Source organism: Phascolarctos cinereus, unplaced genomic scaffold (assembly GCF_003287225.1).
Source record: "Phascolarctos cinereus isolate Bilbo 61053 unplaced genomic scaffold, phaCin_HiC Scaffold_5;HRSCAF=322, whole genome shotgun sequence".
Classification (NCBI taxonomy): domain Eukaryota; kingdom Metazoa; phylum Chordata; class Mammalia; order Diprotodontia; family Phascolarctidae; genus Phascolarctos; species Phascolarctos cinereus.
Genome location: NW_027555958.1, coordinates 305,939,315 through 305,956,450, shown reverse-complemented (window position 1 = coordinate 305,956,450; position 17,136 = coordinate 305,939,315). Strand labels below are relative to the sequence as shown.

The following is a 17,136-nucleotide window of genomic DNA, read 5'->3' as shown; positions in this document are numbered from 1 at the left end:
TAGGGAAAGAGAATGGGACAATAAAAATAATTTGCTCCCCTGATCCCCCAATGTAAAATTCCCAGATGCAAACTTAATCACTTCTTTCCTCCACAAAGCCAGCTTATCTTCCACTTTTAGCACGCTTTAACCTTTTTTTGTGTCCTGAATCCTTTCTGGCAATCTGGTAAACCCCACAGACCTCTTCTTAGAATTTTTTTTTTTAAATAATCAAGGAAATTCTAGATATCAGTTAGAGGTTAGTGAAAATGTCACTTTTCCTCCAACCAAGTTTGTAACCCCCTAAAATCTATTCATGGACTCCAGGTTAAGAACCCTTCACCTAAAGTATGCTAAATACCTAGGAAATGCTTGTACCAAAGCAGGACTCACCAACCGGGGCAACAAGCAGGCCAAGCAGGGTTCTAAGACAATAGCTAGGAGTCTGCCATAAAGCTTCTATGTCTGGCAGCTGTAATCCTTCCCAGTCTAGGAAGTGATTTATACATACCGCTGGATTGAAGCCCTGTGTGTATTTATGTGCACGCATGTATGTATGTTTGTATGTATGTGTACAAACATGGATGCAGGTTTCTTTTTAAAGAAGCCTTGAAGTGTCTGTCCCACACTACTCTGAACATTAATCTAGGTGGGATCAGAAAAAAAATCTACTCTTTTTTTGGGTGTCTCCAATCCAAAACAAAAATTTTCACATGGTAGCTACTGAGTGTTGGAAAAAAATCAAAAAAGAAAGAATGTGTTGAAGGTGGTCTATTGGCATGGCATTTCTCTGCACAGTAGCCTCATTTATTTGTACTGGCATCGTTCTGAGAGAAAGGTTTCACTGCCCATGCCCTAGATAGCGAAACAAAAGCCATCAGTTCTGGCAGAAGCCCAAATGCAAATGATGCTAAGATAAAATAAAATAACTCAAAGAAAACCTACTATGACACCAAATTGGCACTTGAGAAAGATACCTTTTTCAACCGCCACAAACACAAAGTAGGAAATTCGCTCACCTAAAACTGGGTGATTTTCTAAAATAACATGCTATGAATTTCTCTGTTTTCATCAATGACCAAGGACACCCCTCCCCCACCCCACATTCTTAACCACCCACCTGACAACTTTTATCTGGTATTTTGTATCATATTCCAAATACAAGCATTATGAAAATGCATATTAAGCTTAGTTTAGCTGGAAATAAAAACAGATTAAACATAAAACTACCCCGCACGGCCTTTTAAAAAATAAAAGACCTGAACTGACTAAAATGTCCAAATTCATTGATCTAGAAATCTTACTGTTAAGGCATATATCCCAAGGAGGTAAAATACAGGGCCCACATAAACCAAAATATTTATATGAGCACTTTCTGTAGTATCAAAAAAGCTAGAAACCAAGTACATTCCCACCAAACAGGAAACTGTGATATGAGAATGTAATAGGTTACAATTCAGTTATAAGTAAAAATGAAAAATAAAGAGGAACGGCAAAACTTAAATATGAACTGACACAAATAAAGTAAACAGAAGCAGGAAGACAATATTCATGATAATATAAGTGGAATTTTTTTAAACCCCTGAAACTGAATGCTGCGTAATTATAATCACTTAACTTGGCCCTGATGAAGAGATGACTGCATTTCCTCTTCTTTGCAGAAATGGGAGGCTATGAGTGTGGAATATTGCATATACTGTCAGAATCAGCTGATTGATGAGTTGATTAGTTTTGCTGAACTTTTTTTTTCCCCTTCTGTTACAAGGTGTGACACAGGGGTAGATCTAGTGTCCTGAAAGTTTTAATGCAGTTTAAAGCTATTGGTATCAATAGAAATAAAACAACAAAGGACTTGAAACTTGGTGAAACTTCAATTAAGAATGCCCTTTTAATTCTACTTTTTAAAAGAAAATATTAAAGACCTTAACTTTTTAAAATCTTCCCTTAATTCCACCTCCTTTGACTTTAGTACGTGACTCACTGAAACTCTCTCCATTCTATCCCCAGGACTTCAACATTCATATTGCTGATCATTCTAACAAACTATCCTCAGAGTGCAAGGACGAATTTATCCCCTTATAATAAGGATCTGACCTCATCTCAACATTTCAGCTACACAACACTAGTAGTAAGATCTTATAACTCACCATCACATCAAACTACACCACCTCTAGGAACCTAAACTCTAAAATTCTTCTCTAAAACCATTATGCCTATAACTTGTAAAACCTTCTCAGTCATATAAAACCTGGTTTCTGACAATTATTATGACCTCTGGTATCTCTAGCTCTCCTCTCTAAGAGTCTCCCATTTCTCTCCACTCTGGATACAAAGAACTCCTTAGCCTGTACTCACCTCAATGGTCAGTTATAAAAGACATACTTGCCCCTCATACCAGAGGTTCTTTTGTCTTGTGCTGACAGCAGTTCTTACTCCGCTGATAATCTTCAACTCCAAGTAAATCCTGCCATCTAATTTCTCTGCTCCTTGCCTTCTACAAGGGCTGAATAGTCAGGAAATCATATGTATTCCACCCACTAAAAATTTACATTCTACAAACTAGAGCTTGACAAATTAATTTCAACATGAATCTCTATCTTGCTCCCCACATTTGACTATTGCAAACTTTTACTCTTTACTCAAGCTCCTAGCCCTGCACTGCCTCACTCCCAAACAGCAGATGACTACTTATTTCAGGTCAAGGCTGACCATGTGTTTTCTCAACTCCTCTCCTCTCACTTCTAAGATTTTCATTGTCTTCACTGATATACTCTCCCTTTAAAAAGTCAATTTAATTTTTGTAACCAGCTGTGGTACATTAAGTCTACATCTAAAAAAAAAAAAGCCAAGCTTTCCCAGAAAAGAAACATGGCTTTGCTTCTGCATGCATACAGCTTTATGAGAACTACAGATGCAAAGAAATAGGAAGAAGCCTTGCATGTGTTACACAAAATTATAAACAAAACATTTAATACAGTAAGAAAGCTGAAACGGGAGTGGCATGAGCTTCAGACTGGATATAAACTTCCTGGATCTGGAGCAATCGTAACTTTACAATCAGCCCTGGATGAACAACAATACACACTGTATTTTCAAGGTTCACTGGTAAAGTAACTGACACTGACCTCAGCTAAAAGTAAAATGCATATTAAGAACACTCTTGGTGTTTGGCCAAATGGTTATTGTGCTATTTGTCCACTTCTTTCAGCAGCCTTCTGCTCTAGAGTTCTCATTCTCTTCAGATACAATGGTGGCTCTCAGCTGTCCCATGCTCCTTAATGGGGTAGTAAATGTTGGCTCATTGAGGATGCAAACAAATTATTACCTAAGCAGAGTATTACACAAAACATACATGCACTTAATTTAAAAATCTCAATTTCATGCACAGCATTACATAAGTTCCTCCACTAAAGTCTTACTTGTATGCTTCATCATAGCCTAGAGAGGTCTCTTGTTTCTCAAAGGCTTTGCCAACAAGTTCTATTAAGCTGGACAAGTATCAAGACTGCCATCTATTGTCTATGGGCTAGCCTAGCTAGTTCAGAGAGGTCAATTTTTGCAGGCCAAAAAGGAGTTGTGAATGGGGGAAGGAGAGGAGGAAGGAGAGGGAGGTGCAGGTTTAATTTTAATTAGACTAAAACAGAAAATGAAAAACCAAAGAGAAGATATGATCTTCAGTGGAGGAGCTTTTCACAATTATGAAATCATGGATCTTTTGAAACACTGAAATATTAAAAGGTAGTGATATTTTTAAAAATGACTGCTTAGCTAATATTATGCATTTTAAATTAGCATAAACTGAAAGTATCTCCAAAAGTTGTGAATTTTAAAAAACTTGATAACTTTTTTTAGTTTTAAGCATGTGATTATAAATACATGTCAGTAATGACATTGAAGAACTTAGAAATATCGGTAAGCACATTTTTCTACATTTCCCAATAATGAAAACATGATTGTGTGAGTAAAATACATCAGCAACCCACACTTTATTTCAAGTTATGCTGGCTTTGTTTGATAATTTTAACATGACCACCGCCATTTAGAAATCCATCATTTAGAAATCCATGCAGCAACTGTTTTCTTACAAATAAAGTATGTATAAATACTTTGAAAAACAAAGTGCGATACAAAAATTGGTAGCATTTTTTACCAATTCCAGAGTTAAGAGAAGAGAAGGGAATAAGTAATTATATATTACCTACTATGGGCCAGGCAATGTGCTAAGTGCTTTACAAATATTACCTCATTTGATCCCAACAACCCTGGGAATTAAGAGCTGTTATTATCCTTGTGTTACAGTGAAGAAACTAATAGTGTCTGAGGCACATTTGAACTCAAATCTTCCTGACTCCCAGCCCAGTGTATTATATCTACTGTGCCACCTAGCTGCCTCAGTTAGCCAATGAAGCTCCTACCCCTCACAATATTCCTTTGGGCACATACTCAGGCAACAGACTGTGAAACAGGATCTGCCTGAGCAGGCCTAAGTCAGTGTCTTTTCTTCTAAACTCCTCTCTAATCCCCAAGGATATCTCTTATAAACTCCATTGTGGTTATTCTTTATGTTCTTCACTGTGTGTAGCTATACAAGTTTAGATAAAAATTTGAACACTTTGACAGATAAGCCAGCAACATATGAACTGCTAATTTTTCTGAAGAAGGGGTAAGATGATATATCCCACTTAAGGTACTGCTTTGGCTTTTTAAACACCCCTGTACTATACTAGAACCCATGTTTCAAAACCATCTTATTTACCAACAGACAAACAGGACCTGCACAGATGAAAATGATCTTGAAATATTTCTGAAGCAATGGTGGTGTTGCTTTAACAAAATCCTTAAGAATTACAAGAAAAGGAAAATTCAAAACTAGAATTTCTAGAACAATCCTTTTTCACAATCAAGTATAAGGGATGTTGGTTTGGTTAGATTATCCTTTGATTCAAATCACTCAAGTACAAGGGAGAACATTGCAATACATCAGTCCACTCTATGCATCTTCACTAAAAAAGTGAAAGTCAGCTTTATTCATAAGCATCTAAAATTGCAGTCAAAGAGCTTAAATTAGTTGACCTTAACAGTATAGATCAAATTGTTGAACAGTACACAAGCACTGTATGATCATTCAAACTAAACTGGGGGACTAGTTTAGAGACAATAACTTTATTAGGTAAAGGTTAATACTGGAACTTCTCAATGACAGAGACAATCAAATTTGTAACAGAAAGTTCAAAGGTACTTTATTTTCACTTCTATATCAAGAAGCTAGGTATAGCAGTTGTAAAAATGGGATTCAGTTTAGTTTGATTCACACAAATACTAACATTTATTCCTGTTTTCAAAGTCCAAAAATGAAAACTTGCAATTAAGCACTGAGCAAGTCACGTGTTTTGATAATGTTTATCTTTAAAAGTCTTATTAAAGAAAAGAAAATATGATACAGGACCTAAATTCTCAGTGGCATATAAGCTATTAACACATGTTCTGAACTCTGGGAGGGTCACATCAAGTCCTGAATTTATTTTTAATAAAAAAAAAATTCTAACTGAGCTTTATACTTTTTCTACGCCACTACAGCTTTCTTTCACCTCATTTTAAAGTTGATCTTCACTTTACGCTGTCTTCAGAATTCTTCTGAAAGTCTTCAGATCATAATCCTACAATGCAAAATTTTGGGAAAAATGGCAATTAGACAACATATAAAAAGCTCCACTTTTAACTACTAAGTGCTGGCCCAGCCACTAATTGCTTAGTGTAATCAACAACTGTAGGTGGAAAATGTTCGAAAAAGATCCATAATGCAGTTATGTATGTGCATCTTTAAAATACATGTTACCTATGCATAGGTGTATGTGCTTGTGTAGACGTGTGTTCTAGACACACTGTAACTGCACTGCTGTTTTATTTGAAGAAACTAAGTACCCTGAGAATATCTGTTAATTGGTACTTCCTTTCATTAGGAAAATTTGTTCCCACAAAATTCTTCACCAGCCCAAGAATGGAAACATTATAGGTTTTAAGAACGTACATGTATCCTGATTTTAAAAGAGTTCTTTAAAAACCCAACTTCTCGTATATCTTGCCACTCTATCCAGTTAAACAGTTTCCAGGTATTTTGCAGATTGCTGGTGTCTGCCCTCTCTAAATACATACGCTTTAAGTATCAGCCAATAACTATTCTGTATACCTATGGCTGACTGCAAGTTCTCCTACACAGTAGGAAATATTAAAGACATACCTCTCAAAGACTTGAATTGCACTGAATGTAACAAGGCGATTACTGAGTGTTTATTGTATGTTAAAATTCTTTAAAGATATCTAATTCTGGGCATCACTGCATCCCTACATATAGTTGGAAAAAAATTCCATTCTGTTAACATTAGATTTACACACAATACACAAAAAAACCCCTCTGTGTTTCTTGTAAACAACAAAAGAATACACAACAGTCAGCTTAAAGATCACAGGCAATAGCATTCAAACATGGATGTGGGTAGAGAAAGGAGTACCTGGCATGAGTACCTGCTTAGTTTGACTGAATCCTTGATTTTTAATTTGGCTTTTCAGGGGCCGCTCACAACACCAACGCTGTGTGAGGTATGGTAGTCAGCTGCAATAATTCATAAACCCTACACTTCCATCAATCCAATGCTACTGGCTCTCGAGTTACAGAACAAACTGCATTAGAATGCAAGGCAATAAAGCAAAAAACTAGAAACATCCTTGACAAAGAAATACTAGCAGTTTAAATAAAACAAAGTAGTCCAACATGTGCCTCAGAAATATTTTTTTAAGTATTAAAGCAAATGTCTCTGCCAATGTACCAACACAATATGGACTTAATACCAAAAAACAAAAACAAAAAACAAAAACAAAAAAAACAAAAAACAGTTCAAATTTTTTTAAAAAAGAAATGACAGCAAAATCCCTAAAAAAAAAAAAAAGGATAATTAAATGTTCTATGGCGACTAAATTACAAATGTGGGCAATAGTTCCAAAGAGGCACACTTAATGGGGGCACGAGTCTGCTACAAAATAGCTGAGACAAAACAATGTACCTCAAAATGTTTTGCAGGACTACACTGTCTTTTCCTTCAGAAGATGCTTTTGTATGTCTTCTTACTCGGCTTAGTTCCATCTTCATCTGTGCATACTTACGCTGCACTGTCAAACAGTAACAAAAAGCCCTAATCAAAGTGAGAAATAATACACTTACCTCTGTCTGATCTGAGGTCTTATCAGATCAGTTTTAATTGGACTGAGTGTCACCTTCAGATTTAATGTCTTCACTGGTCCCATTGACCTCATTCTTAGCATCACTTTCCTTCGATTCAGTATTTGGATCTTCACTCTGTTTTTCTCGACTACTGGACTTCACACTACTTTTTTTATCATCAGATCCTCTCTTGTCTGTTATGAGAGAAGACATTTAACCATATTTTAAAGTAAAGCACCAAAAATACTGTATTAGTGAGAAGCAGAATATATATGTAACTTTACGGAAGGACAAAATCAGCATCTATAGATTATAACTCATAATAAGTAAATGTAAAGGAAGTAAAATTTAGAGAAATAGGGAAAGGCACAGAAAAGAGGCATGTAGGGCAAAATTTACCAAACTGAAGAATGGATATATAATTAGATCCTCTAACTCACAACAGTAGTAAATTTCATTTTGGCTAAAGGAAATCAAATGGCTGGCAAAGTTACAGTGGTACAAGTAGGTAAACAATTTTGAATTTTAAAGGTAGAGTGTTTACGTCCCAAGAAGGATGAGAAAAGTTTAAAAGATAAAGTTGACCATTTTATTGGAGATATTTACCCATGAAATCATATGAAGGTACAAGACTACTTTATATACAGCACAATAGGATAAAATAGAAATACATAAGAAAGATCGTAAAAAGACTGACAAGAGACCAAGTCCTAAAATTCCTCAAAGTTCTAAGAAACTGAACAATCCTTTGGCCTAGCAAACAATGCCACCCTAAATGTGTTTTTCCAAGAAAGAAAAATAAAAGTATAAGTCACCTGGAAGTAAGACAGAATATCAACTTATAGCAAAAGATTTCTAATGAAAATCCACCACATTAGAGCTCACCAGGAATTTCCCTTGGTTTGAAGTTTTTGTTTGTACCACAGATGCGAACATCTGCTGTAGCATAGTTCTAAGAGTTCATAAAACATAAAAGTTTCAAGAAAAGCATCACCCTCTACACAGACGATTTAAGTCATATTTTTATTAGGACAAAACACCAAATAACAATTGGGGAAGGAGGAAAGGGAAAAATAAACCACAAGTTTGAGTAAGATCATTCAAAGAACACAGAAACTGAAGATTTTACGCGAAGGACATTCAGAGTAATTCTTGCAGGAAAGTCCAAAGCTATGTCCAACTAACTCCAAGACTTTGTCAACATGCTTTGTATCTGTCAACGTACATTGTGGGAATTTGTTCAGGTACTGTGTTCTAACTAACCTTGTGGGAAAGTCTTCCCTTTGTGCCTTATGGGCTTCTCCGATGCACAGGTAAGCTCCAATGTGGAAGAGTCGTCTTGTTGACCCGCAGAGGACTAGTAGTCAGTCCAATAATCTTATCTTCTGCCCTATGTAAATATGGTAGATCTTAATAGTCCTAAGGACATCCACAAGGTGTAGTGGATTTCAGGGCAAAGGAAAAAGAATGAAAAACTGTCCTGCCAAAGAGAGTAGCCTGTACTTAACTTGTTAACAGAAGATCTCTGTGACCATCAAAATTCTCTCTTCTTGGAACTGAAGACACTGTTTCCAACAGAGCACCCTTGAGGGTACTGAACTTATGCAACATGCCATTATGACACAGTATATACTCCTTTGCTTGTCCCTAACTGCCTGGTCCTTAAATCACAATAAACATGTATGTCATATAGCATTTAAAATGCCTTTAGACTGCTTCTGAATGAATGTCAAAAGCAGCAATGTTATTTTGGCAATAAGTCAGTTATAGCATATTGGAGCTTAGAAAGATGGGTCTGATAAGAATATTTTTGACAGAAAAGTCCTTTCCTCCAAATATCCCTATGGAAAATCCTGTATTTGGTCATCACGATTAACACAGCCTAGCTATTACTTTATGGGACTATTGTTTACTGCTTAAAATGACATTTTGGTTGTTGGACGAGTAAGTCAATACCTTGAATGAGTTATAATTTGAAAGAAATGAATTTAGGACTAATAATAATTATGACAATAGCTAACATTTATATAGTTCTTACTATGGGCCAGGTACTATTCTAAGTGCTTTACAATTATTATCTCATTTGATCCTCCCAACAACCCCATGAGGTAGGTGCTTTTTAACATGATTCCCATTTTACAGATGAGGAAACCCAGGGTCACACAGCTTTTAAGTGTCTGAGGTAAGATTTGAATTCAGGTCTTCCTGACTTCAGGCCCAGTGCTCTATGCACTGTACCACAAGCTGCCAATGACTTAATCTTTTCCCTGTAATCTTACCAAAATTTTTTATTTTTAGTTATACCACATACCATTTACTACTTGAATTTGATCTTAGATGGTTATGACAAAAACTACATTTAGTGGTGGAAAATGAATCAACGCCAACAAAGAGCACAAATGAATTAAGTGCTATTAGATCTAATGGATACAGTAGTGTTCATAGTCTAGACTCCAACAACATGGCACTGAGAATGATCTTTCAAAAACAATGAAGCAGAAATCCAAGAAACCACCAGTTTGATCTCTATTGTCAGTACTATGTGGATCTTGAGAGCTAGCTGATCCTTTTGTCAATAAAATACAACATCCTAAAAGTCTTATAAATGATGATTAGGCAGGGATTTTTTTTTAATCTATCCAATATGTAGACACTTTTGACATCAATTGCCTTATGAACCAGAAATTCACCACCTACTTGTTTCACCAAAAAGGATCAAGGCTTGACAACAATTATATGGTTAAGAGACAGAAATAAAATTATCTTCCATGTTTCTTATTCTTTTGATTAAGAGTGAAGCTGAGAGTACTGTAAACCTTTATTCCAGATGGTGAAAATGGTGGACACACACAGGAGAAGTCACAATTATTAAAATATATATCTTAGAAAGTTTCTTCTGGTGGTGTTCTTTATTCATCATTAAAAATTTAAGAAATTATCTAAGAATAGGAATCCAAAGCAAGAATATAATACTAGCTGATTTTCACATGAGGAAAGAAAAAGCCGTACATAAAACTAGCATATGTACTTTAAAACAAAAGCACACACCAAAGCTACTGATAACATAGGGACACAAATCAAATAGAAGGAAAGTAACAACTACAAGGCTACAAAAACCAGGATTAGGCTTTTCTTCTTTTACATCACTTACAAACATACAAGACAGGAGAACGTACACATTTTCAGAGAGCAGAGACTTTAACAGCTTGGTCAGTACAAAGAGAAGGAAGCCTAGATCTAATGGAATATGAAGAAAAAAAGGCAAAAGCAGAAAGGGAGCCCTGATGATGAAAAGAAATGATCTACAGAAAAGTTAAGAAAAGTCGAGAAATGTTCTTGACGTGACATATTTGCTATAAATATAAAAAAGATGCTTAAGAGTCCTAGGAAAAGCACAAAACAAAAGGTAGAAGTAACAAGAAGAGGAGAAAGGAGAGAATATTTGCTCATCAGAAAAAAACATAGTCAAGTCTTATCTGAAGGTTTTAGGAGTTAGAATTACTAAATAAAAATGATAGTATCAATACGGTAATGACACACAACAGAACCTCCATTAAAGCATATCTAATTAATAAACTGCCATTATTGTTACTGATAACCAAAGGAGGGCTCTGCAATCGGAATCCAACTGAAGTCTTCAAAATACCCAATTTCAGAGTGTCACTGTTATTATCTGAAGGGTATAAACACCAAGTTAATGGACATTTCTACATTTAAACTGTAATAGAAAAAAAAATGACAAGCTCATTCTGCTGCTTAAAAAGGGGTATATATATCTTTGTATTCCACTGTTGTTTCAAGGAAAATAGTTTGGGATAAGAAGGAAGTGGGGGGATAATCTCATAAAATTCTCGAAAAAACCAACCTTTTTCCTTAGATTTCCTATCTTGCTCTCTGTCCCGACTTTTGCTTCTATGCTTATATGATTTTCTATCTCGACTTTTTGATCTTCTTCGGTCTCGACTCCGAGATCTATGTTTTCTTTCTGATCTCTCGTGGCTTCTGCTTCTCCGTCGATCTCTACTCCTTAATCATTGAAAATAAAATGAAATTTTAGCCAACGTTAGTCAAAAGTCTTAAAAAAAAAACAAAAACCCTGATAATTAACAAGGAAAGGCAAAACATACTATTAAAAGTAAACGACCTAAACTTAGTGACCTAGCAGTATATTTTTATCATTTACATCTAAGTGTGAATTACTAAGAGATAAGGCTTTTTTTTCCTTTAGAGAAAGACTTCTTGATCTGGGGTCCATAGCTAGATTTCAGAAGGTCTGTGAAGTAGAATGAAAAAAAAAAGAGACATCTTTACTTTCTCTAACCTCTACCTGAAATTTAGCATTTTCTTCGGTTATTTAAAAACATTATTCTTAGAAGAGATCCATAGGCTTCACCAGACTGCCCAAATTGTCCATGACACAAAAGGTTAAGAACTTCTGCTTTAGTTTTGTTACACTTTTAGAATTCATCATTTAGCTTTTTCTAAAACATCCATCCCTTGAATATTCAGTGTAAACAAAACACCAGTAAGTTTTGATCATTATCACGTTTTCAAAAAGGACAGCTCATTTAAAAATTATGCACACTAGAAAGTGAAAGAAATATAAGCTCATCTGACAACCCTGAAAAACAACAAGCCACAGCCTGGTTTGTTTCTAACACTCTTGAATGCTTAAATATCTTAACAGAATAACAGTGCTGGAAAAGTATTCCAAAAATTATTTTCCTCTTTCCTTTTAAAAATTAGATACCCAATCTGACTGCAATTGAGCTAAGATTTGCAATGAAGACTATTCTGTTGAGTGAAATATCTTTCTCTTGAAATCAACTTCAGCATTTAATGATCCTTAAAATTTTAAAAGAAAAGTGAACTCAAAGGTGGAGGAACACAACTTGATGTCCAACCCTACGACCAACAGTAAGCCACTCTAGTTCTCTGAATCAGTTTCATCCTAAAACCAGGGAATAAGACAACTTATTTAACTTCAAAAAACTGTTTTGAAGAGCAATGGAAAAAATATGTGAAGTACTTTCTATCATCCTCTTCTATAGTTCTAAAGCATCAAATTCAAACTCCTACTTGTGGTCAGCTATACAGCTAACAGTGCACAACAGTACCTGCTCCGCCTTCTTTCTCTACTTCTTGATCTTTTGTGGTCCCGGGACCTACTGCATCTTCTGTCAGAGGTCCGGCTTGAGTGCCTACTTCTTGAACGACTCCTCTTTCGTCTTTCTCTGTCACGAACTCTCTCTTTCTCCCTTTCTTCCTCTTCTCTTCGTCTCTTTCTTTCTCTCTCTTCTCTCTCTCGCTCTCTCTCTTTCTCTCTCTCTTCTCGTTCTTGCTTTTCTTTTTTTAAACGATCATCACGTTCGGGTTCTTCAGTTCTTTTTCTTAACTTTTCCTAAGGAATAAAGATTAGATTTAAACTTATAGTTACCCTTGAAAATACTTTAGATTGTCCAAACCAGTTATAAATCGTCTATTTTCCATTCCAGATTTACTGGGTGGTTTGTCATAAGACTTTCAGAGCTGTTTCTCTCACAACTCAGGAGACTGAAAGTGAAAACAATTTATAACTACAAAGAGGGGAAGCTGGAGTTAGTAAGTCTCTGAGTTCTAAATTTCAGGACACATGTACTTACTATTTCTTGATTTTACCAATCTTTTGTTAATCTAGTTATATTATTAAGCACGGAAAACCCACCATCTACTTCAGTGTTCGCTTCCCACTCCCCAAATGATCAGCCAAACCCTATTATCCACCTTTAAATAATGATAGCCACTTACGTTGCCAATAAAATAAATTCTCTTCGGCCAATTTAATGATTCTTTAGTCTTGCTCCCAGAAGAGTAAGCAGCAAGGTCCAGTACCCCAAGTTCCCTTCTCAAATCTCCCCATGTTTCACATCATTTCTGCCCATTTCCATTGCATAATGAGCAAACTTTTCCTTCATTCTGAAACACTTCTCTCATACTTCTCCCACCTATACTTGTACTCACAGGGACCTGGCTTCTTTCATACTACATTGCATCCCTGGCCAACCTCTCCAACACTGGCTGGTATCTTTTCCCTCTCCTCCTGACACACTAGTCCTATGGGGAAGTCTTGAATATTCCTTGCTCCTCACTGCCACTTTCAGACTCCTTTTGCCACAATTCTTTAGCTTCTTCTTTGAAGATGACTCTATTAAGAAGTTTTCACACTATCCAGTCATTGTTTATCAGCCCTCAAGTCATTCTCCTTCCTTTCTCAAGGAGTTCAAGCACTTGGCTCTGTCTTCCTCCTTCTCAACTTCTGTTTTTACCATGTCAGTCTTAACATTCACTTTGATGCTACTTCAAACACCTTAACTTGCTGGTTCCTCAAATCCCAGACCCTAACCCTCTCCACTCTACTTTTGACACCCACAATGATAATCACAGCCTGAATTGAATCAGCACCTACAAGTGCATCTTTCTACTTCCCTGATCGAAATCTGATATACCTGGGACAATAACTTTCTATAATTCCTTATGTCTCTCACCCCTCCTAAACTCATTTCACCTTCGAACTTCTCCACCCCTAATTTTTTCTCAAGAGGTTACCCGACTTCACTTTCTTCCTTTCTCAAGTTCAGTTGAGTAATTCAACTCCACACTGTCCTCTACCCTGACTCCCATATGTCTTTTCACTACTCTTCTCCAAACCAGAATGACTGTCTTTGAATCATATATCTCATCTTCCCTTTCTACTGATGTTCAGTTAAACAAAGCTACAGGAAGTCAGGAAACCAAACTCACTGAGTCGAATAGAGATTTATTTCACTTCAACTAGATCCTAATTTCACTAAGAAATCCTTTTATGCTTCTCAAACTGGTTTCTTATTCTTTCAAAAACCTCTCTTTTCTCAAGTCTTCTACTTTTCCCTCCTTTCAACTGACTTTACCTCTTATTTTACTGAGAAATCTGAAGTCATGTCCTATGAGCACCTTGTTCTCTGCTCCTCTTCATATCAAAAGCCTCCTGGATTTATCTCACATTTTCTTCTCCTTTTGTCCATTCTCTAATAGTGGCACCAGACTTATGAGTTAGGACAATAACAGTTTTGAATCTCATTTCAGGCACTTGATAGCTATGTGACACTGGGCAAGTCACTCCCTAAAGGCAAAATAAGGGGGTTGGATTTAATGACTTCTAAGGTCCCTTAAGCTCCAAGATCCTTTGTGCCAAGGCCAGTCTCTTTATAAGTAACCTAGACCTCATCTCATTCTTCAATCATCCCATCTCCCTTTAGCTTTTAAACTGCATTAGTTCCCTCCTTACTAATTTCAAAGAAGCTTGAGAATTCCTCCATCCTTTTAAAAACTTCATTAGGCCTTACTATACCCTCATGCTATCATACTGCATCGCTCTTCTTTTTACCTACAAACTATAAGAAAAAGCTATCTATTTTCATTGCCTCCATTTCCTCTCACCCCTGTACCCTCTGCAATTGGGCTTCTGACCTCAGCATCATTCACCAAAACTGCTCTCTACCAACAACTTGATGGTCTTTTCTTAGTCATTATTCTTCTATTCTCTCTTGAGCATAAGACACTATAAACCACTACCTCCTTCCTGGATAATCTTTCTTCTCTGGGTTTTCATAACATACATTTTCCCCTGGTTCTCTTCCTACCTATCTAACCACTCTTTCTTAGTTTCTTTTGCAGGCTTATTATTCATAATACACCCATGACTTCCTATTGTCTCTATCATCAAATATAAACTCTTCTACTTGGCTTTTAAAAACCCTTTACAATATGGCCCTAACCTCTTTCCCACCTCAATATATATCACTTTCCTTCCCACACCCCGCGGTCCAGTCAAACTGTCCTCCCTGTTCTTCATACATAGCACTTCTGTCTCTCACCTTCATGCTTTTGTACTAGCCATCCTCCCTGCTAGAATTCCATCCTTCCTCTACTTTGCCTGGTAGAATCTATATCTGCCTTGGAAAGCTAGAGAAAGCTCTTGGTATAGCTCAAATATCACTGTCTACACAGAGCCTTTCCTGATTCTGACCAAACTTTTAAGTATTTGGTAATTTTTCTGTACATATTTAAATATGTATGTTGTCTCTCCTGGTCCATTAAGATAATACTTACTTTTAATTCTTCTACAGTGGCTTTAATTTTGGCATAGCCCATGTGTTGTTTTCCCATCAAGTGATCATCTACTCGGGACTGAGCATCTCCCACTATTAAAAAGGCTCCACACACTTCACAAACTTCCATTTGTTTTTCTTGAGCTGCGAAACTCTCAATAGTCTGAAACAAGAAGCCAGTTATAACAACATTCCCCCCACACCCCAACTAAAGACAAGCATGGAACAAGCTCTAACCTCCAGAACAAGGGACACCAACCTTTTAATGAGGTGCTACTTTTAATTTCCCTGAAGCCTTGAGATTTGGGGTGGTGGAGGTGGGCGCCTCAGGGCATGATGACAGTAAAGTCTTTGAGCAGAGCTGGAATCCTGGCAAACCTCAGTGGGGGGCATGGAAATGCCAACTTGGAAATCAAGCAGGAAAGGATTTGTAATCTAATGGTTAGGGAACCCTGATCTAAAAAGTCCCTCTCACCAACAATTTGCTTTTCAGTAAGATTAAATTTAAGCTTGAAGAAACATGTTGTTGTAATGGATTAAAGGATAATGTGTACATTATCCCTTCAAATATCACAGCACATGATATTTAGTACATGGCACATTTATTATGGATAAGTTAGCCAAACAACGCAAACTGAGCGCCTGGAAATCAACTAACGTTTGGCCAACATGTAATATTTGGACATTTCCCATTGAGAGTCAAGAGGGAAGATGTTGTTAAAGCACTTTCATTTCACTAAGTAAAAACACTTGCTGAGTAATTTATTATTAACTTGTATGAAAATAATGTGTGACTCTATGGAAAATTATATAAACCCTCCAGTAAAGTTCTACTCTACTGCCTCTGCCACACAGGTGACCCTTGTTTCCCCCACTATGCATCACTGATACAGAAATTCAAGCTTTCAAGACTATATCTATTTTCCATAGATCAGTCTAAGTTTAGAGAGTCTCATAATCATAAGGCCGGTCATCAGGTAAAGAATATTTCTAGCTAAAACAACTCATATGGTTATACATATCAATTAGTGGAGAATTATCCATCACCAATGAAATGATGGATCTTCTAAGTATTAAAGGATAAATGAATACTTGTAAACTTTGGGGGACTGAGAGGATAACCTCCATAAGATATTTTCAGGCCAATCAATTCCCTCTGAAACCACACAAAAACAATGGATAACTTAGAATGAAACTGTTACTCACTGACGTTGTGGATCTAAGCAATTCTCTCTCTTCTTTTAACTGTTCAACAAGTTTCATCATTCCTTGGGCCTCTTCTACCTTTCCTTCAGAACCCAATTCTTCAATCTAATGAAACCAGAACCAATTAGACAGTTCCAAACAAACAAATTCAACTTTTTCTGGTTATTATGTCTGTAATTCTTACCTGTTGCAGAAGTACATCAATTTTGTCAGTCAGAACTTGAATCTTCTCTTCATTTTTGCCAGTAGGTCCAGCAGCCTGATCAAGAAAGTAACACAAACCAACAACTCATGAAGGAGGAAAAAAATGGCAAACCTTTACAATCGGACATCTCATTGGACAAATGTTTGCCAATTAAAATCCTTAACCAGAAGCAATTTGCAAAATAAATTTTTCTTCAGATTTCTATTGTTACAGTAAAGCATATGGAGTATTACAGTTCTTTGATTTCCTTCAGTTGGTAAATTTGATATTATGCTTAACATCACTGCATCTCAGCTATAACAATCTTAGGAAATTGCCATGGGCATTGAGCATTATTAAATGACTTGCCAATGGTCACAAAAGTTGGTATGTGTCAGAAGCAGGATTTCAGTTTAGATTTTATT

At 36.3% G+C, this 17,136-nt stretch overlaps 1 protein-coding gene across 16 annotated transcripts in view; it reads right to left on the bottom strand.

Annotated features, from left to right (window-relative positions):
- Positions 1 to 17,136, bottom strand: part of LUC7L3 (LUC7 like 3 pre-mRNA splicing factor) — a 72,422-nt gene that overhangs the window by 38,607 nt on the left and 16,679 nt on the right. For 9 of the 16 annotated variants that reach the window (XR_013487231.1, XR_013487233.1, XR_013487232.1 and 6 more), the window contains exons 5-11: positions 16,712 to 16,786; positions 16,528 to 16,632; positions 15,323 to 15,484; positions 12,313 to 12,596; positions 11,061 to 11,221; positions 7,249 to 7,389; positions 5,568 to 7,143 (exon numbers count right to left, since the gene is read on the bottom strand). Coding sequence is in view for 3 of the 16 variants with exons in the window: in XM_020972767.2 (XP_020828426.1) it covers positions 6,953 to 7,143; positions 7,249 to 7,389; positions 11,061 to 11,221; positions 12,313 to 12,596; positions 15,323 to 15,484; positions 16,528 to 16,632; positions 16,712 to 16,786 (1,119 nt within the window). In the remaining 13 variants the exon portion in view is untranslated. Of the gene's footprint in view, positions 1 to 3,104; positions 3,305 to 5,193; positions 7,144 to 7,195; positions 7,390 to 8,458; positions 8,586 to 11,060; positions 11,222 to 12,312; positions 12,597 to 15,322; positions 15,485 to 16,527; positions 16,633 to 16,711; positions 16,787 to 17,136 lie in introns of those variants that run through there. The other 7 variants (XR_013487238.1, XR_002321732.2, XR_013487239.1 and 4 more) reach the window with 6 other exon arrangements.